This window comes from Marmota monax, unplaced genomic scaffold (assembly GCF_021218885.2).
Source record: "Marmota monax isolate L192 unplaced genomic scaffold, Marmota_monax_Labrador192_F-V1.1 WCK01_AAM20220418_F8-fsc00254, whole genome shotgun sequence".
NCBI lineage: Eukaryota > Metazoa > Chordata > Mammalia > Rodentia > Sciuridae > Marmota > Marmota monax.
The window spans coordinates 992,514-1,020,000 of record NW_026694584.1 but is presented as its reverse complement, the minus strand read 5'-3'; the positions used below and the strand labels follow the sequence as shown (position 1 = coordinate 1,020,000).

The 27,487-nt window shown below is 50.9% G+C and overlaps 1 protein-coding gene across 6 annotated transcripts in view; it reads left to right on the top strand.

The window, feature by feature from the left end:
- The window catches only part of Piezo2 (piezo type mechanosensitive ion channel component 2), a 359,603-nt gene that overhangs the window by 272,271 nt on the left and 59,845 nt on the right, over window positions 1-27,487 (top strand). For 5 of the 6 annotated variants that reach the window (XM_058571847.1, XM_046421440.1, XM_046421436.1 and 2 more), the window contains 11 exons: window positions 7,096-7,313; window positions 9,518-9,678; window positions 12,795-12,971; window positions 13,254-13,379; window positions 14,844-15,044; window positions 15,791-15,995; window positions 16,082-16,183; window positions 17,135-17,300; window positions 21,060-21,303; window positions 24,119-24,215; window positions 25,682-25,841. In XM_058571847.1, the coding sequence (XP_058427830.1) occupies window positions 7,096-7,313; window positions 9,518-9,678; window positions 12,795-12,971; window positions 13,254-13,379; window positions 14,844-15,044; window positions 15,791-15,995; window positions 16,082-16,183; window positions 17,135-17,300; window positions 21,060-21,303; window positions 24,119-24,215; window positions 25,682-25,841 (1,857 nt within the window). The remainder of the gene's footprint in view (window positions 1-7,095; window positions 7,314-9,517; window positions 9,679-12,794; window positions 12,972-13,253; window positions 13,380-14,843; window positions 15,045-15,790; window positions 15,996-16,081; window positions 16,184-17,134; window positions 17,301-21,059; window positions 21,304-24,118; window positions 24,216-25,681; window positions 25,842-27,487) is intronic. The other variant, XM_058571849.1, reaches the window with a different exon arrangement.

Below are 27,487 nucleotides of genomic sequence, written 5' to 3'. Positions count from 1 at the left end.
GAGTCATCTAACATGTAGTAAGATGGGAGGCACAGCCTTATCTCAGGTAAGGCAGGGCTCTTTATAAATCTTAGGTAAAGTGTTCTAGTATTGAAGTTGATCTTTGTTTCTTAAATATCATTTTATAAAATTTACATATATTGTTGCTTGATGTCACATGAATACTAGCTAACACAATATGATATTACATATAAATTGTACTCAGTGTATAGAACTTTATATTAATCTTATTGATAGCAGATCCAGTTATAGAACATTAAATTATATAAATAAATCTCCAATATGTTATTTTTACAAGCCTAAAATTACCATGCAACCTTTTGGAGAACAACAGCTTGATATAATGTTTTTTAAAAGCTTCTATCTTAATGACTTTTATACCTGGAAAATATGAGCACATTTAATATACAAAAAAGAGTAATGGTACCACAATTACATTGATGTTTTTATATTAATCAAGTTTAGCTCTTAAAGAAATAACATATTACAATATTGCAAAATAACAGTTGTTGTTTAACCATAGTTGTATAATGCTTAATTCCTTCAAAATTACTTGCTCAAAAAACTTACGTATATAACCAACTTACACAGACCTTCTTTATCACTTACTTAAACCTATATAGCCAACGTACACAGACCTTCTTTATCACTTGCTTAATCCCTCTTATTTACTTAATAGACTCTCTTATCCAGAAACACATTTTCCTTTTATTAAATCCATACCTAGAACCTTCTAATTTCTCTTTCCCATCTGTTAACCCCTTCTTTATTCACACTTTGAAACAATCCTTGTAAGTTACACTTCAAGGACACCTGGGAAGTGGGGAGCTTCTTTTTCCCTTTCTTTCCTCCCCCTGTGAGCTGTTACCATGGAGCCCAGTTGGTAACACCTTTATCTTAGAAATGTAGTCATCACTGTGAAGCCCCAGCTCAAGGCCAAAGGCCTTGTTTACATATTTTTGCGAAAAACTAGTAAGGGGGTGTCCAGCACCTGGAGTGCTGATATTTTCCCAGCCAGTGGCCAAGTAAAAGTGGGCAACATGAAAATAGGAAGTTTATCTACACTGAACTCTTTTGTAGAGATTCTTTTGCTGAAAGTCCTAAAATCAGCCGAGGCGAAGATTTCTGGAGAAGGTCAGTTAAGACTTTTCTGTGGGCCTGGGTAAGGAGGGGAAGACGGGAAGGCGGGACTGAGAGCAGCTCCGTGGATCTGAGAGTGAGGAAGGAGTGATGTAAAAGAATAATGGGAAAGGGGTTTGGGATTTTCCCTAGCAAGGAAAACTTGAGCAGTAGAACAAGTGGAGCAGAGGGGAAGACGGGAGTGAATATCCCAAAAAGCCTGTGAGGGACTTTAATTCTTAGTAACCTGTTTTCAGTGATGACAGAGCAACTTTAAAGGCTGTTTTCACCAGATCTCGGAAAGGGGTCCGAGGGCTCTCCTCAGCTAGTTTGAGCTTTGGGTTAGCTGGTAAGAGGACCTGGTGGTACCTGGTGTGGGCACTGACAGGAGAAGAGAGGGGTGAGTGGGTAGAGGGATACCTCAGTACCTGGTACCTCATGCAAAGGGGCAACGATTTGAGGAAGGGCATTGGTTTGGGTTTTTGATCTAGTAATTGGAGGGGAGAAAGCAGGTTGTTGAGGTGGGGGAGACAGTGGAGGGGCTGGGGCAGTAGGTTGAGGGTGAGAACCTATTGGAGACAGGCGATAGGGTGGGGGTTCATCAGCAGGGTCAAAAGTAGTGGATGAGTCCAGAGGAGAAGACTGGGGATTGATGGTTGTGGGGTTGGTTTGCAAGCTAGAAGAATTTGCAGAGGTTTGCAAGAGGTGCAGAGAGCAGGATTGGAACGGAGCAAGAAGAAAGCCTGGACATAAGCCATCTTTACCCATTTTTTGAACACTCACTGTAATTGTAGAGATCCCTTAGAATGGAGGGATCCAGGGACCCAAAAGGGGGCCATCTGCTTTGGTTGTTTAAGGGATAAGTGGGCCAGGCCTGGGTGCTATATTTGATCAATTTTTTGATTTTGATGTCTGGTGTCAAGGAGAGGGTTTTGAGGTTATCCAAGAGGCATTGTAGGGGAGAGTCGATCAGCAGAGAGGACACATTACCCATGCCGCAAACGTAGTATAAGGAGGAAGGAAGAGGACACAAACATAGTATAGAGGAGAAGGAAGGAGACGCAAAGATAGTATAAGAGAGAAGGAGGAAACTGATTTATTGGCAAAAGGGTTGTCCCCGCTAGAGCCAAAAATCAGGAGTGCCTAAGTGGCAAGGTTTGGTCGTCACCGAATCCTGACAGTCGAACCTCTCGTCCTGGATGGAGCCGGAGCCGTGGGAGACCTTGGCCAAGGCTTTTCAGGACCCCTCCTGGAGAGGCCGGAGACTCCCAGGGCCATAAAGAGGGGAAAGAGAGAGACAGGGGAAGAGAGAGGAAGGGGAGGGTAAGCATCTTTCTAGCGGCCGAGTCTTGAAGGTGAGAGGACTAGGACTTTATGAGAGCCACCGAGACCCTGAAGGTCTGGGTGGGGTGTGATGCGTAGTTCTCTGTTATGTGTCCCTGGAGGTTACACAGTCCCTTGAGGGAGACATACAAAGCCTATGCTGGTAAACTATCAGCTGGGAAGGGGAAGGGGAATAATTTGAACCCGAGAGTCGAATCTGCCCAAGAAAGGAGTCCCTGAGGGCCACCGTGGCCTTAAAGGCTGTGGTGGGGTGCTTTCCTCCCCACAGGTGGGCAAAGAGGTTTGCCGGACAATTGGTCAAATCCTCCTGACACCACCATTGGGTTTAGGACTCCAGGAAGGGGAAACTCACCAATCGAAGGCTGGTGGTGGATGGAGTTCTGGTGATCGAGAAAATGGGTTCAGGCTGTCCAGTGAGTGGCACTTCCAAAGGAAGAGGGACCCAAAAGTGGGTTTTAACCCTCTCCCGGGTTTCGGCACAATGAAAGGAAAGTGACCACAACACTCGGAGCAACCAAGAGAGCTTTATTGCAGCAGTGCAACAGAGGAGAAAAGAGAGAAAGAAAAGAGAGAGAGAGAGGAAAGAGAAGAGGAAAGATGGAGAGAGAGAGAGCAAGAGAGAGGGGCCCCGCAGGAAGGAGTTTTTATACCAAATTCTAATGGGGTCTCTGGGTCTGCAAACTGCCCTTTTGGTGCAAGGGGGTTAAGTGTTCAGCCTTGAGCAGGGGGTTGAGTGTTCAGCCTTGAGTGGGAGCTTGGGCGTTTGGGCTTGAAGCAAACAGGTGATAAAGAACCAGACAGAGGGTTTGAGTGGCCAGGTCATCCGACAGCTAACTTTGTTTAGCATGCCCTGCAGACAACTTATTCAGCTTGTCCTGCACCTAACACAAGATATCTCCTTTTCTCTAATCATCTAATGAAGTGGGTAATTACAATTTGCATTTCACATGTTCCCAAGTAGAATTATTGAAAAAATGAATGAAAGTTTAAATATGGAGATTTTAAGATGACAGAATTTCCATTTTTCTTAGTGGAAACTGGCTTAATATGTAGTTGTTTCCAAGTCAAGTCAATAATTAAATGTCTTCATCACTCTGTGTTACACAATTTATTTCTTCTGTTTCAAAGAGAACATGTCTCCAGGGTATAAATGTCTTGCCCAGCATTGAAAGAGTCCCACTGTGCACCAAGCACAAGGAGTCTGCTTTGCAGAGGAGCTCAGGGTGCAGGACTTAATCTCTAGCTTCCCGGAGAGAGTCCCCAGCACACACTTAGGATGAAATGATGTAGGCGCAGATAAGGAAGCACGCCCTGAGGATGGACAGGAACGCATGCATGGACAGACTGACAGGTCCCTTGGCTTTCCGGACACAAAAACAGAGAACCACAAGTATTGAGAGCTCACAACCTGAATCATAATAAAGCAAGGAAACAAAATATCTGTAAAAATAAAGAAACTCTAAGGAGATATAATGAACTCTTTGTGTGGAAGAAACACAAAGCATTTGATTTAAGGAGGTAGAAAAGGGAGCTTCTCTGAGAATCCCATGAGCTTTCACTGTGTCTCCTTGGAGTCCCAAAGGAAAAATCCTTCATCTGATCATCAAATAATTTGCACAAGATGATCAGTAAAAAAAATCGCAAGTGTTATAAGTTCTGTGGCATGAAGTTCCAGGGAATGTGTCTTCATGAGAGTGTGCCTTTAACTATAGTTTTTGAAAAAGTCGAGATCTTCTTTTTTTATTTGCTAGAGGAACAAAACGACTGATTTGTGGCACCCAGTCTTTTCAGAAGCATGAGGATGACCTTTGGCTCCAGCAAACTGCAGCTGACTGAGCCTCTGGGTGTCTGCAGCCCAGCCCTCGGCTCCCCAGCCCTCACTGCACGCACAGCGAAGTTGTACACAGAGCAGAGTGCACAAGGCCAGGGCGTGCTTGGAGACAGGTTCCCAGGGAGAAATCCTAGCTGGTTTTCTTCTGAATGGCCTTTTTGGCATACCTGAGTTCTGTGAAGGAACGTGCCGACGACAGAACTGACATCCACGGGTGCATCTTCCCTGTCCTGGTTGATGAGGCTCGGCCAGGCGCACTTTGAATTCTGCCTTTTCATCAGGACAGACTTATGACATGGTTGTGAAACCTAATATATGAAATCTGCCTGTAGAAGATGGTTCCTTGCTTTAAAATCCTTCCTGTATATGTAAGCAGTGTGTTCAGCACTTATGGAAACTGCTTTAATTTTCCAAAAATTCTGTGAAGCAGACACAGAATTTCCACTTTACGGACCTGAAGACTGAGACTTGAGAGACAGGCTAAGTAATTTTGCAGTGTCACCTGACTCGTAAGTCATCTGATTGCTCAGATGGCTCCAAATGGTAGCTGGCACATGGGTCCCCTCTGCTCTGTTCTGCCAGCCATTGTAAACCCAGAGGCTAGGCTGCCTGGGGAGTGGGGCTTGGTGTCAGGTTGGCCCCAGGTCTCCTCTGTCCCCAGTTCTGTCCAGTCCCAGACCTTATGCAAACTACCACCAGTTTCCAGAAGCAGGTCTCGTAGATGATGGTGTCTCCAAGGGCTGCTCCCGATAGGCTCACCCCAGTGTCTCCCTCGACTCCGTCACTCAGCCGTCCGTACTCAGTGTTGACTGCCTGTGGTGTGGCAGTCTGGGCACGTTGCTGATTGAGGATGTTGGCTATGTAGCCATAGAAGCAGCTGTAGGATGGCCTGGTGGCTGGGGTCTCACTCCAGGGTTAGAAAGGCATCTGCTCATCAGCTTACAATGGTGGCAGGCATCTGACACACTCATTGGGGGCACATGTCCCCACTAACCACCATCAAGTTCCTTGTTATAGTAAGAGGTGTCTTCCCAATGCAGAAGACAGCAAGTACTTGGGGACATGGGCTCCCTCCTTGGGGCCACTGCTTCCACACCCAAGCACATTCAAAACACAGAACTGTCAAGCTGGGGCAGCAGTGTGCACCCAGAGGTTCCAAGTGCTACACTGGTGTCAAAGAAATGGAGTTGCATTTCCAAGAGTAGTGGACTTTCCAGAAGTCGAAGGGGTCAGTTAGTGACTTAAGAAGATCTGGGAGCGGCTTGTGGGCAGAGTTCCTGCTCCCAGAGTGGAGCCCTGCCCCAGGTTCCTTGGGCATAGGTGATCGGCTTGCTTCTGGCATATCGTCATGAACCACTTGACCCCACTGGGAAAGGGATGCTTTTGAGTGATGACTGTCTTGAAAGACTAAGAACAATGCTGACTCTTTACAAGTGGCTCCCCAAAATGACAGACATGCTTTCAAATATGAAACTGTGGCTTGAAAACAGCTTAAGACTTTACCCAGCTGAATCAACTCATTTTTATAGAAAATTTACTGAATTTCAGAAAGGCTAAATAATTTTTTTCAGAGTGTACAATTATGTGGGTAAAGCTTTTTAAATTGTCTGTTATGATCAGGCTGAAATTCATGCATTAATTATTGCAAATGAAGATCATTATGACTTCCACTAGGCTTTTCCCTAGGATGGACTGTATTGTCCACAAGGGGATGGGCTCTTTAAGGCATCCATTTGAATATGAATACACATTATGCTTTTTAAAAAAGAGCCGGAGGTCAGGCACCATGGCGCAGACCTGTAGTCCAGCTACTCAGGAAGCTGAGGCAGGAGGCACACTGGAACCCAGGAGTTCAGGAACATCCTGGGCAACAGAGAGACTCTGTGTCGAGAACACAGAACACAAGGCAGGTGTGTCCACTGTGGAATCAGCCACAGTGCCCAGGTGGCTGGAAGCTCCCTGCCTTCCTCCCCCTGCCCAATGCCCATGCACAGCTTATGTCTGCAACCCTCAGGCTGAGCAATGCAGACCCCGGAACTCCTGAAAGCATTTGAAGCACGTAGCTTCAGACGCTGGTGGAGTGGGCTCATCCCTGCCAAGGTGCACTGAGCACACGTCCTGTAAGAGGTGGAGAAAACTAACCTAACCTGTCACTGACGTGGTTCCTGCAAGATGGTCGGTTGAGTTGCTCAGAGAGCAGGGTACACTCTGCCTTAGTGGTCTACACGGACCCTCCTTTACAGACCCGACCACTCTCGGGTCAGTTGCCAAGCCCAGGTCCCTAGCGAGAGCTCGCTGCCCACGCAGCCTGAATGCACCTGGCCTCAGGCCGCAGCTGCCCAGCGCTCAGGAATGCAATGCGGGTGAAATGTGGCATGACGTGTGATCTCTGACTTCCTTATAACTCCTCTGTTCTCATCTCCTTTTTTTCCTTTCTATTTCAATTACTTTGAGCAGCATCAAGAAAAAATTACCAATCCACCAAAATGAGTAAGTCCCCCTGTGAGGCCATGAAATGCTCGCTCCCACGACACATTTCATGCCTCTTCGTCCTAAACTCTGACCATTTGCTCCTCTGGGAACAATGTCAAGTTTAGGTGTCGATAGCTCTCATTCCTGACCAACCACCAGAACTGAATAAGAAAGGCTAACCTAGGCCAACCAGTGGCAAGATACAGGCACCACATTGCCAGGCCTCTGCTCATGCACCGACTCTCCCGTGGGCCTCTCTTTGACTTGCCCCTCACTCACACCGGCCCTGCACGCCTTCCTCTCCTGACGCAGCTGCTCTCTGCCCACAGATTGGCCCACCCCGAGGGAAGCCTCCCAGACCTTGCCATGATGCACCTGACCGCCAGCCTGGAGAGGCCCGAGGGGAAGAAACTGGCCGAGCTCGGGGACGAGAAGACAGAGGGCAGCCCTGGAAAGGCTGAGAAGGGCGAGCTTGGGGAGGGCAGCGAGGAGCCCGAGGAGGGAGAAGACGAAGAGGAGGAGTCGGAGGAGGAGGAAGAAATGTCAGGTAACGGCTGCCAGCAGCTGCTTGGACCAGGGGACGAGCACTGACCCCACAGCTCAGTGTGACCCACTCAGGGGATTGAAAGTTGAAGATTTCACTTTGGGGGGTTGCCGTAGTGGTAATATCCTGCTCCAGTAATTTCTTTTTAATCTCACTGAATTGAAGAATGCTAAGGGCCAGCTGTGGACACCTGAGCCACAAGCAGAGCTTCTGTTGAGGGCAGGAGGGGTGTGTCTGCTACGGCTCAGGCAGAACAGCTCCCTGCGCAGGGCCTCCGGAGTCCTGGACATCGCCTTTGCAGACGCGTCCCTAGGGAAATCATTCCGAGGATTCCCATTAAGAATGTATTTCTAGTTCTGCTGTCATGCTCAAGACGTGAGGGACAGAGAAGGTGAGAAACACCCACTCACAAGCCAACCCCCAGAGGTGCATCCGCCACCTTCATTACTCTGGATTCCTCCCTCTTTCCCTGCTTTTTGTCCTAAACTTGAAAACGCTGTTTTAGCAGGGGATGGTGAGAATCGAATGGCCATGGGCTCAGAAAATGTTTTCCCACAGAAACATACAAGGCTGAGAGCTCGGCCTGTGCAGCAGTGCCCAGAGAGCGCGGGGGACCCCAGAGCACCGAGCTTTGAGGGTGGTATGCTGTGCTGGGACAGTAGAATATTGCTTTTGTCCTTGCTGGTCAACTCTGCTTTACAAAAAGGGACAGGCATTGTGGCGCACACCTGTAATATCAGCAAGTCAGGAGACTGAGGCAGGAGGATGCAAGTTCAAGGCCAGCCTCAGCAACTTGGCAAGACTAGCTCTAAATAAAAAATATGAAGAGCTGGGAATGTAGCCCAGAAGTGCAGCACCCCTGGGCTCAATCCCTGGTACCATCATAAATAAATAATCAGCATGAGAAAGAAGATCCCTCTCAAAAGTAAGTGCCCCCCAAAAGCTGGTCCCCTTCCCCACTCAGCACAGGAGACCCACAGTGAGGACCAGAGAGGCTCGGTCCTTTCTTGAGCCATGACCTGAGCCACACACATCCTTAGTGCAGAGGGAAATCCCAGCTCCTCCAGAGCAGGCCTAAGGACCCAAGCTCCAAGCTGGGATTGAGCTTTACTGATGGATCTCAACAAAAGTCGAACTTGCTTTGTGCCTCCACGCCCTCATGCTGTCCACTCCTCCAGATCATGTCCACTTACTACTCAGACCTTCCTACTGACCACCATCTGAGTTACCCTGTACATTAAGCATGTTCCACAGGGATGAAACCTCACTTAACTGTCCCAGGACAGACACCGTCCCAACTCCCCGTGCCAGGTGAGGGCCCATCCTCTGCCTAGACAGTGGCCTTGGTACAAACATGACAATGTAATGTGTGACATAAATGTGACAATACAAGACAGTCCTGTGGTGGCTTTCAGTACAGTCCTCTAGACAGCAGCAGGACCCCTGGGTTGTGCACAGCTGGCAAGAACACAATGACCGATTTCGCTGATCACAGCACAGGATTTCCGCCAGACTGTGGAGTGGCTGGACCTGACCCTGGGTTTGCTGTTCCTTCTGGTGAGGAGCGGCTGGTCCTGCTGGGGCAGACCTCTGACCTGTTCTTCCAGGGAGAATGGACGGTTTTATCTGCTCATTTATTAGTTGCTTATGGGAGCACCATTTTGACAAAGCAAAACTGTAACTTACAGGTAGCTCAGGTCACCTCAAATCCTCAGCTTACATCTTAACCTTAAGAGTAAATAAGGCTGCCAGGCACGGTGGTGAATGCTTGTCATCTCAGCGACTCGGGAGGCTAAGGCAGGAGGGTCATGAGTTCAAGGACAGCCTCAGCAACTTAGTGAGGCCCTGTGCAACTAATCGAGACCCTGTGTCTAAAGAAAATATAAAAAGGGCTGGGGATGTGGCTCTGTGGTTGGGGCTGGGTTCAATCCCCAGTACCCAAGAGAGACACAGAGAGAGAGTAAATAAGGTCAAAATTCTTCTCTACACCCACTTAGTTAGAAGGTGGATAAGGCAGCATCATCCCCAGAATCCTAGGTTAGGGCATCTGTGTGGGCAACATGCCTGGGGGCTCGTGGACCACCCTTGCTCCACACTCGGCAGTTCTTAGAACTCAGCCCCTGTGATGACTTCACAGCTCCTTGTCCTCATCTGGGGGTCACAGATACCCTGATTAATGACAAAGGCCGCCTTGCTCTGTCCTGCAGACCTGCGGAACAAGTGGCACCTGGTGATCGACCGCCTCACGGTGCTCTTCTTGAAGTCCCTGGAGCACTTTCACAAGCTGCAGGTGTTCACCTGGTGGATCCTGGAGCTGCACATCATCAAGATCGTGTCCTCCTACATCATCTGGGTTTCTGTGAAAGAGGTGAGTGAACGTTGCTGGAGCGTCACATCAAGCAGTCACAGGGGTCTCACATTCCTTGTCCAGCTGTCCGCCATATTTTTAACTGGTGTCCACTACATTAGGGATCTGGCTCTGAAAGGATGCCTTTGACATGCAGAACACCCCACTCAGTGGCCCTGAGGAGGGGGAAGCCACAGAGAGAAGGGCCCGGGCTTAGTTTCCAGTTGACTGGCGTCAGTCCCGGGGCTGCTTGTTTTCGCCTGTTTTTTTGTCGCCGAGTGTGAGAGTGGGCTGCTCTTCTGCATGTGGGACTCTGCTTCCCTCAGTTCTCTCTGAGGAAAACGATAACATTTTGGCTCATGTTATTGGTTCTGAAGTAAAATCCTTCATAGAGCGCACCTTGTTGGTGGTTGAATTTTTGGAGACGAGTTGCACTTTCCAACTGCATGCTCCTCCTGCCCTCCGTTTGGTGTCCGTAAAGAAGAGTCACTGTTCCACCGACAGTCATTTCCTATTGACGGTGGACAAACGGGCTCTCCTTGCATTTATTCAACAAATACTTTTTGCATACTTCTAATTTCCCTGGAGTATTTTTGAGTTGGTTAGAATTCAATTTGTCCTCTAAAAATTAAGTCAGGGACCTCCACTTATAATCCTTGAAAAGCTAAACCGCAGGGAAAGCCGATGACCACAGCACCGGTGGACATGTGCAGGTCACTAAGGGTGAGACTTGATCTGAGCTTCGGGGTCTGACCCAGAACTTCCTGTGTGCTCCTCGGCCAGCTGCGGACCACGCCCCTCCAGTCCCTGTCTCAGCTCAGTGCTCTCCCTGGACTCCAGACTCTCATGCCCACAGGGCAGCTGGATGCGGCTTGCTTTTTTGTGCCCCCAAAGCCCCTTCCATGAATGTCCCTGAAACCGAGCTCACCCTGCACCTCATTCCTTCTTCAGTGACTCCAGACGATTTCTGCTTCCCCCTCCCTTTTCTGCATCCCGTGGGCCTCCCATCCTGCAGCCAGATGGTCTTCCCAGAGTGTGATTAGCACCCTGGCAGTGCTCTGTACCAGACCTTGGCCTGGCTCACTCCCATCCTTTACCATCGCCTGGTCATGTCCCCTGCCCTCGGGCCTGGGCCACTTCAACATTGCCCTTCCGGGTGCCCCAGGGCACCTGCTGGAAGGCTTCAGGTCTCACTTCCCTGGCAGAGAGCCACTTGGTTCTTCCGGGTTGTGCCAGCCACACTCTCCTGCGCCTGGAGGGCCCTGTACCTGGGACCCCTCTGCCCACACCTGCTTACGCTTCCCAGTGGGGGCCCGACTCCTCCGGGGCCCTCTCCCCACCTGGGTTAGCTGCCTCTGCCTGGGCTCCTGTATCGCCCGGCCAGCCTGGCACGGCCTCAGCAAGCTGCACTGCCCCAGCTCCATATGGACTTCCCACTGCTTCCTGTGCTTCTCCAGGGCAGGAAGCTCCATGGGAAGTGTAACCTTGAACCTGGGTAGGATTTGTTAAGATCCCTTCTTCTCTTTACCCATCATCAGAATATCAAAAGTTCTGTGTAAATCGTTTGTCCTGTTTTATCCTCAATGCCTCCAGTGCATATTCAAAGAAATAGCAAAGAGACTTCATTTCCCAGTGTTGTGTGAGCCACACTCTCCTGTGCCTGGGGGGGCCCTGTGTCTATCTTTAATAGATATCTCTAATAGGATTTGCTTTTTAACATCCAAATTGACAGGGCCCTTGCTGACCACTAAGGGAGGGGGGGTCAGTTAGCTAATCAAAATACTTTGATAAGATGTCGTATTTAGTATGTTATGAGCCACTTCATGGTTTACAGAGCACTTCCACAGGACAATTTCTTTCATCCTCAATCAATTCTGTAAGGCAGCCCTTCCTAGTCCAGTATTTTTACTCTGAGTGCACAGAGAGGCCCCTGGCCTTGGACAGTGGAAATAGTTAAGTACAAGAATAGCTGGGGACAACATGCAGAATCGTCAACACCGTGATGCAGTCTTCACGCGTCACTTTATGGTTTTGTCAGCCGACTAGGTAGACTGCCCTCCCAAGTCTCATAGAGCTCAGCACTTTGTGCGCGTTCGCTTTACCAGCGGTATGCATGCTTCCGTTTTCACCTAATGACATGAAACATCCCAGCATGTTATTTGAATGACATCTAGCATAGGTGCTTGTGGCCCATGGCTGAATAAGATGGTGATGCTCCTGTTCTGTTCACGGAGAGTTGCTAAAAGTTGGGACGATGCTCTGAGGGGTAAACTCGCTGGCGTCCCAAGGTCCACGTGCTCACATGGAACTCATGTCCTCCCCAACACTGACCCCCTTTTAGCACTTCCTGTCGTCATGTGGGCTCCCGAGAAGATCCCAGGAGTCTTCTTTCACACTCCCTTCCCTGAAGCCCCCCAGCCCACCACCACCATGACACCAACCATCAAACCCAGTTAACTCTGTTTCCCATCATGAATCCATGGCCCCTTTCCTCCTGGGTGACTGCAGCAGCAGGAGAGCTGGTATCTGGCCTCTTGTCTAATGCCCATCATGCGCCCTCCATCCCTCACTTACATTTCTCTAAGTAAGATGCTGGATGAGCTTCAGATTCCCCAGCGTGATGCCCTCCAGGGAGTGGTGTGGCTGTTTCCTGCAGGATGGGCCACGTGCCATTACACAGTTCTGAAAGGATCCCCAACCCTTGGCTCATGGCGGCTCCTCATCCTCCCCACGATCCCTGCATCTCACACTGCTGACTCCGAGCTCCCAGTTGTCGGTGGTTACCTGACCCACCATGCTTCTGCACTCCTCCTCAGCTTCCCAGCCTGGCTCGGCGATTCCTGCATCTCCACCCTGGAGCCAGGATGCCTCCTGGGCCTCAGGCAGGAGCCCGTTCACATCTTCAGCTCAGCCATCATTGCCCTACACTGGCATCACCTTGTTCCGTGTCTGTCTTCTACAGAAGACACAGTGTCCTTGGGCCCTGGGCTCACTCCCCTGGTGCCCAACACAGAGGCAATGCCTTGCACGTGCTCAGACCTCAACCCCCCTTGCAGGTCAGAGGTCGGGTCATTGTGCTTGTGGATGTCACGTCATGTTGTGTGTTCCTGTCTCCATTTCTGATTCCATGTCTGCAGGTGTCTCTGTTCAACTATGTGTTTTTGATTTCTTGGGCTTTCGCTCTGCCTTACGCCAAGCTCCGCCGTGTGGCTTCCAGCATCTGCACCGTCTGGACCTGTGTGATCATCGTCTGCAAGATGCTGTACCAGCTGCAAACCATCAAGCCCGAGAGCTTCTCTGTTAACTGCTCCTTGGTGAGCCAGGGGGAGGGGTCCCACTGCCCTTCAGGGAAGCAAGGCGGTTGGAGGGCCAGCTGCCACACGCTCATTCTGTCCAGCCTGTGAGTCACCCCATCCAGGCCCTGTCTGTCCTGCCCTCTGTGCTGGACCTCTGCCTCCCTCCAGCAGGGACCTCCCCCTCACACTAGGCCTTTCCTTCCCTATCCCACCCTTGTCCCTTTGGTCCAAGCTGAAGGAGGACACCTGAACTCACCCAATCTGGAGAGCCATTTTTCACTCCATTTTTATTCTTTTCAGCCCAATGAAAACCAAACCAACATACCCCTGCAGGACCTGAACAAGTCCCTCCTCTACAGTGCGCCTATCGACCCCACTGAGTGGGTTGGCCTGAGGAAGTCTTCTCCCTTGCTTGTCTACCTGAGGGTAAGGGCACTTTTGTTCCTACTTAGAGCTCATCACAGTTTGGAATCCTTCCCCTTGAGACCGTTAGTATTCCATTAGATATAACCTCCTCTTCTCATGTGGCATTTGGAATCATGCTTGCAACAAATTCCTGTGACAGATCATTATTGCACCAAAGAGAAGCTGGCCAGCAGTCTGAGCTTGACTGAATACAGTGTGCCGCGTACATTCACCAAGTGCCTTGTCACATTCCAAGAGCAAGGTCACTAGGTTCTCAGAACTGAAACATGTCCAAAATACATTGTCCAACTTTAAAAAAGCAAGTCTTAAAACACTGTGCAAAGAAAAATATGGGATAAAATATATCAAATTGTCAATAGTGATAATTTCTGAGAAGGAGATGTTATTTTACAAGAAACTTTTGCTGTCTAAATTATGTTTCTCCTTATAATAATTATTATTTACCAGGAATTGAACCTAGGGTGCTTAACCTCTGTGCCATATCCCTAGACCTTTTTATTTTTGAGACTGGGTCTCACTCAGTTGCTGAGGCTGACTTTGAACTTTTGATCCTCCTGCTTCAGTCTCCCAAGCCACTGTGATTGATTATAGGCATGTGCCACCATTCCCAGATGTTTCCCTGTAATTTTTAATAAAGACCATTTACTACATTTAGAAGGAATAAAGCATTACCTTTGCAAAAAAAGAACTTCAGTTGCAAAGAGATGAAAACATTATACCTTCCATGCTTCACACTTTACCTTGGTGGATAATGTAAGCAGTCCTGTCTGTGCTGCATGGACAGGGCCCTTAGAAGTAAGACCTTTCTGCTCCATGTCTGGACCTCAAAGGCCCTAGACCTCTGTCTTCTGTGAGTAGCTGCAAGTTTTCCTAATACAGTAGATACCTTTGGGAATGGTCTCAGCCCCCAGTGGCTGTGAAAGGGATAAGACAAATCGATACTTGAAAAGGGTGGTTAGAGCAGTGTGGGGACCCACGTGGGCTCTTCTCACCACTCCTGTTGTTTTCACACTACTGCTCCATTGTGAGCATGCTTCTCAACTCACTGCCCACTCCGGCCACACGTCAGAGGTGGTAAAGGTGTCCCCTGTGGCTGGTGCACTGTGTTTCCCAGGATGTGTCTGCACCGCTGGCCCCTCTGGTTGCCAGCAACCCCCGGGGCCAGGTAGCCCCGGTGTGGAGTACTTCTCCAGGACCAGGAGCACAGCCACAGCCTCACGTCCAGAGATTCTGAGTCCTGTTGCCATGGAGATTAGCCCCATTTCCACAATGGAGACAACACCATAGTAAATAAGACGACAGAATGAACCTTGAGTGCAGTAGGAGTCATAAAGGTGGGGTTTTGTAAAACACTGTGCTTTAGACATTAAGAATCAAGAGCTGTGATATTATAGGAATGGCTCAAGCTGAAACTCATAAAGCCCTTGGCAAACACAGCTGTATGTTCTTCCTTATTCTTCATAGAATAACCTCCTGATGTTGGCCATTCTGGCCTTCGAAGTTACCATTTACCGCCATCAGGAGTACTATCGGGGTCGAAACAACCTTACTGCCCCTGTGTCCAAAACTATCTTTCATGACATCACAAGAATGCATCTGGATGATGGACTTATTAACTGTGCCAAATATTTCATAAACTACTTCTTCTACAAGTTTGGCCTGGAGGTGAGTTTTCTTGCCAATGTGTTTTATTTCTTTTTACACAAACATATAAATAGTTACCTCAGGCCAGTTGGCCACTGGGGCTATTCTGCACTCCAGCCCATGCAGACTGACTCCTCGGGGTCCACAGAGAGTGCTGCTATTGATGCAGTGGCATTTTCCAAGTCTGGGGACCAATGCCCCTTACTCTGCAGCCAGGCACTTGGCCTCTCGGGATCTCAAGAGCCATCTGGGTGCATGAACATCCGTTGTCTTATTCGTTCTTCTCCCGCCAGCTTTGTGCTGGGGTTGGAACCCAGGACCTGTATGTTCTGGGCAAGGGCTCCACCCTTAAGTCACAGTCTAGCCCTCACATTAGTTACTTATAAAGAGTAAAATATTCCCAACCATCTTTGCTTTCGAACATTCAGAGTATAACCTGCAGCTCCAGGGAGCTGTTTTAACCTGAAGTTGTGCTGGTAGTTCCTGCCCTTTATTTAATAGGATGAATTTGCAGGGGTGCTGTATCATGAAGTCATTACCGCTGCCTGCCTGCGTCCTCTCCAGTTTGAAGTGGGTCTCATGACAGTGACTCAGTCAGGTGCTCCTTTGGAGGTAACCTGTGGATCTGCCTTCAGTCTAAAAGGCTTTCAAAAGAGCAAGACGCGGGGACCCATGCAGGGCCATCCAGGCTGTGCAGGTGTGGCTCCTGATGTGCTCCCCTTCCCTGCAAACCCCATGTGTTTTCACCTCTTGTCACCCTTACGCAGACCTGTTTCCTAATGTCAGTGAACGTGATCGGCCAGCGAATGGATTTCTACGCCATGATTCACGCCTGCTGGCTCATTGCTGTCCTGTACCGACGCAGAAGAAAGGCCATCGCAGAGGTCTGGCCCAAGTACTGCTGCTTCCTGGCCTGCATCATCACCTTCCAATACTTCATCTGCATTGGCATCCCGCCTGCCCCCTGCCGAGGTGAGGGCACTCCCCAGGCAGCTTCGCCCAAGGGCACTCCGTAGACAAGTGCAAGAGACTGATTCTGCCTGTGGCCCTCCCTGCAGATTACCCATGGAGGTTCAAGGGCGCCGACTTCAACGACAACATCATCAAGTGGCTGTACTTCCCAGATTTCATCGTGCGGCCCAACCCAGTGTTTCTCGTCTGTGAGTGCTTATGCCACAGGGCCCTGAGACATCAGCAGCTGGGTTTACATTGGCTCCTCAGTCCTCGCAGGGTGCCCCAGGACCGCTGGTCTTCCGCTGGACCTTATAACCCTATCACCAGTCAGGAATGGCTCTTCCTTTCTCTGTTGCGTTTGCAGAATTAACAAGTCAACATTGGAGGTTCTGTGTTCACTCGAGTCCTCTCACCCCCAGACACCCTCACACACCTGCACGCCCGCCTGTCACAAGACAGATCAGGGAGGGAGCCTGTGGCCGGGAAGGGTTCCCAGCTGCCACCACAGACAGACCCAAATGGAGCAGGGCTGTGACGATGAGGAGGATACCTACCTCCCAGACTTGGGATCACTGGGTACCTTGTCAGGGCCATCTCATGGGCTGGTGAGCCCAGGGCTAGAGATGCCGCGCCACCCAGGATGGCAGGGAGTGGCTCCGGAGTGGCAGCTGCCCCCACATACTCAAGTTTAAAATGAGGGGCTCAGCAGGGCTGCAGCCTGCCAGGCTCACATCCCCTCTGCCCACACGCTCTCTGCCTTCCCCCTCTCTCTGGTGCCTGGCTGGGAATGGCCTTGGGTTACAAATGCAGAGAGAGGACAAGGTCAAATACAACAGGATGTCTGCACCCACAACAGGTGAGGAGGTCAGCAGGGCAACAGCTCCAGCTGCCTGGACATGGGCAGAGACCCAGACCAGGAAGGACACTTCCTAGCCCAGCACCCTCACTGCCCACCATGCAGGCGAAACCCATACCCCCTGGGGAGCCCTATGGACCTGCCCTTGCACAGCTCCCCATGCTGCGGATGCCCTTGGCCTGGCTTTGGGGTCCAGGATGGCTTTTACTGAGCACTTTGGGGCTCGGCTCACTCGGGGGTGACTGTGCTGCCCGAGGGAGCCCAGAAGAGAGCAGGTGCCAGTGTCGCCCTTGTCCTGCAGATGACTTCATGCTGCTCCTGTGCGCCTCCCTGCAGCGGCAGATCTTTGAGGATGAGAATAAAGCTGCCGTGCGGATCATGGCCGGGGACAACGTGGAGATCTGCATGAACCTGGATGCGGCCTCCTTCAGCCAGCACAACCCCGTGCCAGACTTCATCCACTGCAGGTGAGGCTGCGCGCCACCCAGCAGCCCCGCCCTGGGCACCTCGAGAGGCCCACTCTCCCCTCCTCCCTCTGCTGGGCTGGGGAGGAGATCTGCTGAACTATAGACTCCAAAGCTATAAGTGGGAGCCTCCACACTGAGGCTCCCATCGGTGGTTGGCCTCCTTCTGTGGCCTCCGCTTGCCTCCTCGTCATACAAAGCAGACTTATGTCAATCATACCCTGTAGCAGCTCTCCAGAAAAACCTCCCCACCTCTAGACCCTCACCCCAACTCCCCAGCATCCTCTGCCACCCCTCCTCATCCCATCCCTCTTCCTCATCCCCACCCCCCTCATTCCCCTCCTCATCCCCTATCACCTCCCTCTCTCCAGGCCCCCTCATCCCCACTCCTCCTCATCCCCATCCCCCATCCCCTCCTCATCTCCCATCCCCCTCCTCATCTCCCATCCCCCTCATCATCCCCCATCTCTTCCTCATCCCTGTCTCTTCCCCATCCCCCCTCATCCCCCATCCCCTCTCCTCATCCTCTATCCCCCCTCATTCCCCATCCCCCTTCATCCCCCATTCCCCTCATCTTCCATCCCCCTCATCCCCCATCCCCTCCCATCCCCGGTCCCCCTTCGTCTCCCTCCCTCCTCCCTGTGGCCCATCACTCATCCTCACCTGTCCCTCCTCCTCATATCCCTCCCTCCTCTCCATTTTCGTACCTCCTGAATCCTTCGTCCCTCCTCCTCGTCTTCGCTCCCCTTCCTCATTGCCATCATCTTCCCCCTTCCTCATCCCTGTCCCTCCTCCTCGTCCCGGTTCTGTCTGCTCATTCTCCGTCCCGCCTCCTTGTCCACATCCCTCCTCACCCTCCGCCCTCCCTCGTCCCTGTCCCTCGGCTCCCTCACCTCCTGTGTGTTCTGGACCCTGAGAAGAGGGTCTAGAGCCACTTGTGCTGCTGCTCACCTCACGCTCTCTCTGGGTCTTGGCCTGGGCTCCCGTTAGAGCCTGTTGTAAGGTGGATATGACTTATTTATTTAACTAGTGCATTTTAGTCACGTGATGGTGGGGCCCGCCTTGGCCACCGTGACGGTGGGGCCCACTTACACATACTCATGAATGCACAAAGTCCTCGGTCCAGTGCCCCCCCACTGTGCCCTCCTCCCTCTCCATCCCCGTCCTCTGCTCCACAGCACCTTTGCTGACCTCCACCATCTTCCCCATCAGGGACACCTGGACCTGGTCTTGAGAGCCAGTTGTCTCTCAGGCTGTGTTGCTGGCTTTGCTTCTCCCTGGTCCCTTCGGCCGTGCCTGGCCTCCCCTTCTTAGAGGCATGCCGGCTGAGCCTCCATACCCAGCTCTTTCCACCCTTGAGGGCTCAGAGCCACCCAGGAGCCAGCACAGCTGGTGAGAGGCTGTGGACCAACTGCCTGGCCTTGGAGTCTCACAGGGTGGCGGCTGGCTCCTTCCGTGAGGGGACCGGGGAGCGACTCCTGCAGTCACGGCCAGGAGAGTCCTGTTTAAACAGCACGACCGCCCTCTAACCTGGTGCTGTTACCCCAAGAGCCCACTCTGCCCCCTTCTGAGGGGTGAGTCCGCTTCTCACCTCTTCACTCTTGTGCCCATCCCACCCTATGGCTTTGGCACTATGAGGGATAGGGTCACTTTAAGAGTCATCCTGTGCTTTCAAAGAGCCAGGCTCTGTTCCAGGTGCTTTACGTGTGTGGAGCCATTGCCTCCCAAAGGCCACCTGTGTGCAGGTGATATCACCCCATTTGCAGATGAGAAGGCCGCCAGGTAGAGCTGAGGCACAGGGACCAGAGCCCAAGGATCTGGCCCGCCAGTCCAGCCCCGCCCCGAGTGTGCTCTGGCTCTGTCAGAAGCTCAGTGCACACTGAGTAAATACCCACAAGCAAATTGGCTTGAAGATGGTCTTTCTGAGTGGCGTGCCGTATGAACACTGGTCTCAGGCAGGGTTCCCAGTCTCGCCTCTTCTCTGTGATGTGAGAGAAAGATGGCCCCAGCACACACCCCCCCCCACCACCCAACGCAAAGGGAGTAAGTACTTCAGCGCAGCAAAGCCACCCCTAAAGACCAACCCAGGCAGAAGCCTCTACTCATCACTGGTTTTTAAGGCTGAATCTTATTTTGAAAATTAGATTGTTTCAAGTTTTTAGATCTGTTTATTAGTTAAGAATACCAGAAAGTGACAGGCACACACCCCTATGGTGGAAGTGAACAGTCACGTCCCATGGTAGTGATGTAAGGGGCCCAATAGCAGGTGGCCTTGTGGGAAGCCCTGAGCAGGTGGTGATGTAAGGGGTGCAGCCCTCCTCCAGCCCGCCCTTAGGTTTGAGTGGCTCCACACTTCCTCTCTCTGGGCTCTGACAGGGAACAAACACCCTCTGGACCCTGCCACCTGTCACCAGGACTCAAATCAGTTCTCTCTAGGACCTGGAGGATCCCCATCTGCTGGTGTTTCCCGCATTTTCTCCACCAGCTCCACACTGTGTCACCGGGAGGCGCCTGGCCAGGGATGGACCTGTGAAGGCCAGCAGGAGTACTGAATGTCCCGCACAGCCCACACGTGCACTCAGAGTGCCCCATCCCAGGTCCAGGGAAGTCCCCCATATGGGCTTCAGAAGGGACTGGGAGCTCCATGTGTCACTGAATCCACCCCAGAGGTCCTGGCTCACTGAGAAACACTGGCTTGTTATCTGCTCTCCTTTGCTTAGAAAGTCAAGGAGGGTGAAACATATTTTAGATTAAAAAAAAAATTCACAAATCATTTTAAGTGTTTTACTCTGCAAAACATAAAGGTTAAAAGTTCACACATCTGAAAAAAAGTGCTCTTTCCCTAGTAACACTGGACAGGTCAAGTACAGTTCATGTTTTATTAAGAGATGGTTTATTGACACCCTACAAAATAACAACCCGTTAATCAAAGAACTAATCCAGAACTCGTTTTGCTTTGCTTCTCCCCAAATCTGGGTAGAGAAGCATCCAAAGCAAAACCACCCAAGACCAAAAGCTGTGACCAAACAATCATGGGTGGCCTCAGCCTGCGGGGAGTGTTCCTGTCAGCTATGACTCTGGCAGTGGCTCTTGTCACAAGAAGACCGAGGCACGAATCCTGTCTCCCCTTCCATCAAGAAGGCCATCGTGGAGGGATAGGCCCCAAAAGGAACCCTGACTCAGCCCGGGACATCCAAAGGCAGAGTGCTAAAAAGCCCAGGGTCCCATCTGGCAGTGTCTGTGTTGTCAGAACTAGTCCCCATCTCTATGGAGACCTTTTCATTTCTAGTAAATCTTCATATGTTTATGGGTTTGTTTCTTCTGTTAATTTCTAGCTTAGAAAAAGGAATGCATGTTCATTTATTTCTTGCCAGCCAGGATATTCTAGCAAGAAATGCTAAGTTTTAGAATTGATTTGGTATCTGCATTACAATTTCTGTTGCCATACCATGATCCATCCCTTCCATGGAAAAACAGAGGCATTTTGAACACCAAGTGGTAGGCCGAGAATGTGGCTGTGTGGGAGAAACGTGACCCACACGACGATGGTGGTAGCAGGTGCAGTTATGGTGGCGCTGATTGCAGGAGAGTGGCCCCACGTAGGCTGCGAGAAGGAAAGGTGGAGCCAGAGCCGCTGGCGTGCTCTGAAACGGCTCTCGTGGGCAACCCATGGAGCTGAGTTCTTTCCCTTCTTCAAACAGAAACTCCCCGCTCTGTGCCCGTCTGCTCTCCTGTTGCCCCGTGTCCTTTGGTTCTTTCCAGATCCTACTTGGACATGTCCAAGGTCATCATCTTCAGCTACCTCTTCTGGTTCGTGCTGACGATCATCTTCATTACTGGGACAACCAGGATCAGCATATTTTGTATGGGTTACCTGGTGGCCTGTTTCTACTTCCTGCTCTTCGGGGGCGATTTGCTACTGAAGCCCATCAAGAGCATCCTGCGCTACTGGGACTGGCTGATCGCCTACAACGTTTTTGTGATCACCATGAAGAATATACTGTCGGTAAGTACCTCCCAACACAGCACAGATGCGGCTTCCACGTGAGAGCGGATCAGCACTCAGTGGTTATCAGGAGCCCCGAGCCTCTCATACGGCTCTCAAAAGCCCCAAACAAGACGCTGCCCATTCAGGATCCCAAGGACCATTATGACTGTGCTTTGCCAAATTCAGCAGAACACATTTTGCTCTTTTCCACGGTTTCAAGGTCACGTGGTGAAAGGGTTGTATTCACCGGAAAAATTCTAGAATGTGTTTTATTAACTTAAGTCCCACCCCTTCTGAGGAACCATCTTATCACTCAAGTATGTGCTTGAAGGGGCCTTTGGTGGCTCCACGGGAAGCCGTGAATTGGTTTTGGTGTTTGCGGTACTAGGGATTAAACCTAGGGCTGCTCTACCACTGAGTCCCATTCCCCGCTCTTTCTCTTCTTCTTTTCTTTTATTTTGAGACAGGTTCTCACTAAGTTAGGGTCCCATTAAGTTGCAGAGGCTGACCTCAAACTTGCAATCCTCCTGCCTCAGCCTCCTGAGTCCCTGCAATTACAGGAGTTCACCACCATGCCCAGTTTGTTGAAGATTTTCAGTCATATCATATTCACAAAAATACAACTCTCTTACTCGCAAAGAACTGTAGAGGTGTAAAGTGAAATGAAATGAGCATAATTCTCGAGAACACTGTGTGTTCTTGGTGGAATGGAGACAGGATGCAAGAAATCCTTGCGTGCCAGAGATGGAGAGACCCAGGAGAGAGTGTGCAGCCTGTGGCAGCCTCTGACTGTCAACATCTGATTACGGCTTGGCTGAACCATGCGGACCGAGGAACAGCACCCGCTCGCTCTGCTGTTACATAGCTGAGGTCCTTTGGGCCTAACTGTTCTCCTAACGTGACAGATACCTCACACTTCCTGCTAGGGATTCCAGAAATCCATCTTTTAGGCCACGAGGATGCCATTTAAGTTACTCAGTGCTGTAGGAAGTTAACCAGCAAACCTTCACGGGCTGAAGCAGTTTCTGCCTCTCCCGCCAGCCTCCACGTCAGGCCGTGCCTGCTCCTCTCGGCTGTGCCTGGTGGAGCAGGCGAAGGGCACTGGTGGAGGGACTCCGCTCTTCTTCTCTGCTAGCTGCTTAGGGCTCAGTTCACCACAGCACTGATCTGTGAAGGCTGTTGGATTATTTTTTTTTATGTGTGTATCGCTGTGTTTCAGAGCTGAGAAAGCCTAGTCTGTGGGTGATGAGTATTTGAGTAACTTATTTTGCCTACCATTCGTTGAAAGATGAATTCTCTAGTTGAGGGTGAAAGTGCCTTTAAATCAATGCCTTTGCCCACTAGCATGGACTCATGCTTGGAGTAGCACAGGGAGTCACTGCGGAGCATAGACCAGACTAGACAAGGCTGTCCCATCCTGAAGCCACTCCATGGAGAGGGATCCACCTCTGGAGTATGATCTCATAGCTATGCCTGGAAAATGTGTGGATACGGCATCAGTCCTTCCGTCCACCCATCTGTCCTCTATCTATCCATTTGTTCATTCTTCTTCATTCTGTAAACCTGTGTTGCAGACCTATTCTTTACAGAGCACTATGTTATATCTTAAAGAATTGGAGATAAATAGTGCTCTTATTTGACTCTCAAGAAGCTCACATTCTGGAAAGAAATATGGATCTACAAATAATAATAATACAATTGTTAACGATGTGGTTATAACCTTGCAGGAAAATAAGGCAAAAACTAAAGGAAGCCTAATATCTTGCTTGGGAGTCAGGGAGAGGCTTCGTGGAGGCAATGCCGTTTCAACCTCTGAGACTCAGACAACGGATTGGGGTGGAGTTACAAAGGGGAAGGGCATCCCCTGCCTGGAGTGGGCAGCGTAGTTTGGAAGATGGTGGGAAGTCGTTCTCAGGGCTGAGGATCCCATGGAAACCCCAGTATTCTCCCACTCCCATATCCCCAGGACACACAGCTCAGCCACACCTGGGGTGTTGGCTGAACCTCCCCACCATCCTCAGGATTGAGCACAGCACACCTGTAACAAGAAATCCATTATTACGAGACAACCATGTCCCAACAATCAACAAAAAAGATTTCTTCACCCAGAGAACCGCCCAACGTCTCAGATCACATACTCTCATTCCTTGGTACCCCTCGGGATTCGGTCAGAGCCACCAGTGGGTATGGAAGTCCTCAGCTGTTCAGGTCCCGTCTATACAATGGTGCAGTGTGTCCACACACCCCTGCTTGTCTTCCCGAAGCTAAGTCCTCCCAGGATCACTTAGGACACCTAACATGTGTGACACTGTGTGCACAGTTGTGGTGCTATACTGCCTAGGAGGTGGTGTCAAGGAGGAGGTCAGCTCGAGTTCAGTAAGGAGCATTTCTGTCATTGCGATGATTTCTGTCCACACTATCAGGGTCCTTGGCTGAGGCTCCCGTGGGTGAGGGCGGATGGCCTGTTCCTGCAGCTGTGTCTGGGATGGTTCCTGGGAACACAGAATCAAAACCGGGGCCCAGTGTGCACCCATTCACAGAGCTGGGGCTTATTCCCACTACAGCCCAGGTTTCCTCTCAACAAGAGGTGCTTCCACGTGCAGCAGCGCTGCTCCGAAGACCCTGGCTGTGTACGTGGGTCTGATTTGCCTGGGGACTTCCAGTGTTCCAGGAGCTGCCAGTGCAGGCCACGTGGTGTCTGAGTTTGGGTCCCACGTGCGCCATCTTGATCTCTGGCACCAGGCCCTTGTGAGTTCTTGCACCTGTTGGGATCACGAGACCCCAGCTTGTTTTCAGGGTGCAATTTCAGACTCTGCCTCTGTCTCTTTTTCAGATAGGCGCGTGTGGATACATTGGAACGTTGGTTAAGAAGAGTTGCTGGTTGATCCAGGCCTTCAGCCTGGCCTGCACCGTCAAGGGCTACACCATGCGTAAGTACAAGAGGCGTATGTGTAGTGGACGTCAGAAAGGAGGGACGTGGAGCAGGACTGCTCTGACTTAGAAACTGGGCCCAGGCACACAAAGAGAAGAGTCCAAAGTGGAGGTCGATGGTGCCCTGTGTGGAGGCAATGGAAAGGGAGCGTGCTGTGGACCTGCGGGCCATGGCATGAGGTGCCTTCGCTTCAGGCACCTAGGGTCACTTCCTAGACACTGCCCACCCAGCAGGTCTGGAGATTGGGTGCAGTGCTGTTGTGACTCCCTGGACTCCTCTGAGCTACCTAAGATAGGGAAGGACTCCAGGGCCCACCCAAAACTGGAGTTGCTCTGGTTAGACTCAGGGGTCTCAACGTGATGAGACTTCCAGAACTTTCTCTCCTCAAGAAGTTCAGGGATCTGTAAATGCAAACCATTGGGAGGGCCCTGGGATTTCTGGAACTAGACCTGCACACAGACTAAGGGACATGCTGTCCCCACCACCCTGCCCCTTGCAACAGAGCCCAGGGCTGTGTCACATGGTTGTGGGCTGATCACTCAGGAAACACTCTCAGTCTGAATTTTGTCCAAATTAGAAGGTCTTCTATTTAGTCAGCTGGGACTGCTCCCTGCAGGACCCGAATTGTCTTTGCTAGGACCAGTATCGGTTCTGAGTTCTGTGGGGTTTATAAGGGGAAAAACCACATCCTCAAAAACATAGGTGCAGGCAAGCAAGTACGATGCCAGGGCTAAGAAAGCAGTCAGCAGAGCAAAGCAGACAGCATCCTGGATTCAAGCACATTTGTGGGCATCTGAAGTACAGAAAAATAATCTGTAACATCTTAGAAACGGCTTAACATTATTTATTCTATAACACTTGTCACATGATCCTATTATCCTACTTATTAATATTCCATAACCTATACTCTATAATTTATAATCTATATTGATTAAGCTCAGACCATGACAACATGGGGGTCTTCTGTGGGCCAGGATGGGGGCCGCTTGTATCCAAGCCTCCCGCACCGTGGCTGGTGGGTCAGGCTGCACTTTGCAGTTGAGTACCACAAGGGATGGTCTTCGACTGAGGATCCAGGGTGCTGCTCACTCCAACTCCTCTAAAGACCAACCGTGTCCCTTGGCATGGCTTCACCCCACAGAGCCTGTGGTAGGACAGCTGTGTTGTTGAACAGAGTTTTTCCTCTGTCACTGCACATTACTCCCCATGGCCCTCGTTGGGGGTCCCTAAGGGAGAGACAGGCACAGGGGCCTCTCTGCCGAAGGTCAAGAGACCCTGTGTCATAGCCCATCGAGTTCACACTGATGCTAGATTTGAAGTGTGTGCGTCATTTGTAATGGGTCACCCTGTAAGTAGCGCATGAGAACGCTGCTCTTGGGCCTCTGTGATCCCTGCACTCAGGCAGCCCGCAGGGTGACTATGGGAGGGAAGTCGGCTCCAGCACGTTTTCCTCTTGTCACACAGCCGAGGATGACGCCTCCTGTAGACTGCCCAGCGGGGAGGCCGGGATCATCTGGGACAGCATCTGCTTTGCCTTCCTCCTGCTGCAGAGACGCGTGTTCATGAGCTACTACTTCCTGCACGTTGTGGCCGACATCAAAGCTTCCCAGATCCTAGCTTCCAGGTGGGTCCAGCCACAGAAGCACATGGCTGCTCTCCTAGAAAGTGTGCTGAGTAGCACCCACCCGCTTTCTGTCTGAGCCTGCCCGGAGAAACCACAGAAACTGAGACATCCTCTCCAGGAAAGCAAGGAAAATCTAGCCCAGGCCGTTAAGACCCACATGGTGTAGAAACACGGAGTCTGATGAGAGTGACATTCCCAGGACTTGGGCCCTGCAGAAGCTCAGAGGGGCCTGGGCTGATTGAAGCCTGCCACACACCCTCCCTGGGGCAGGGCCAGTGCTGGTTGAAAGAAAGAAAGAAAGAAAGAAAGAAAGAAGATACAAGTGGCCAGGGAGTACATGAGGCGCCTCTCAGCAAGAGTGTCATCAGGGAAATGCCAATCAAAACCCCACTGTGGGTCTCCCCAGCCACTCAGAATAGCTCTCCTCAAAACGTAAATGCCAGGGAGGGTGGGTGAGAAGGGACCTGGTGCCCTGTTGGCGGGAAGGGAAATTAACAGCCATCGTGGAGAAGAGTGTGGATTCCCTCCACAACTGCAAGGGAACACTGTAGCCCAGCAGCCTCGCTTGTTCTGAGTCCTCTGAGGTGTCCTTCCGGCCCCCTCCTTCCCTCTGGTCTCTTCCTGCCCACTGATTTTCTTCTCTGGGCTGCTGGCAGGATTTGCATTGCTACCATTTCTTTTCTTGCAAGTGTTGCCCCTGATCTACAGGCTCCGGAAGCAGACTGGGCAGAGCACTAGGAAGGGCCTGCAAGCCATCCTGGCAGGAGCGTCAGTGCTCCTGTGTGACCCCAACTGCTGGGCTCATCTCAGAGGTGCTGACCCTCCCCAGATCCCACGGGATCCTTGGTGTTCACCATCCAGCAGACATCAGGCTGTGGAATGTGAAATCACCCTCATTTACCATTCGCATATGGCTTAAGCTCGTGCGTCTGTGTCTATGCCACCCATTTCCCTGGAGCCTTGTTTCCTTTCCCTTCCAGGAGAAATAAAACATTGATTTCAAAAGTCCATACACATGCAGCAACCCTGGCCTTTGCCACCTGACTGTCTGCCTTGTAGGAAAAGAAATGTAGGAAACCGCACTTTCTCCCAGCAGCCTGTGTCCCGCACCCCCTAGGGGAACAGTACCAGTCCTGTAATTGACCAGCACAATTGTTTTCTAATATGCTGGACATCATTTCTGTAGCAGAGGACAGTGTCTCACTCAGAGGTGACCTTATTTGTACAGAGCAGCTGGTAATTTTGCAGGCAAATACTTTTTTTCTTTTTCACCCTCCCCAAAATATATGGTCCTTAGAAGTCCCAGACATTATAGAAAGCCAGTGTCTTTTTCCCAAAGTTGTCACAATTATTTGGACAGCATGTCCCCTTGGTACAGTAGGAGTGATGGCTTTGTTCAGAGCATACCTTGTGCTCACACAGGAAGTCATGCTCTGATTGATGGACGTTGAACTCCCAAGGCAGTTTCCAGAGAACACACGCATGTTCATTCACTCCCACGTGCCTTCCTTGGTTCACTGCCTGCCCTGTTATGAGGACAGGAGGTGGGCCCCAACTCTCACAGAGCTTACAGGCTAGAAAGGACAAAGACAGGTGACCCAGCCGCTACCCACATGTGCCTGGCTTTGTCGCAGCCCAGGCCACTG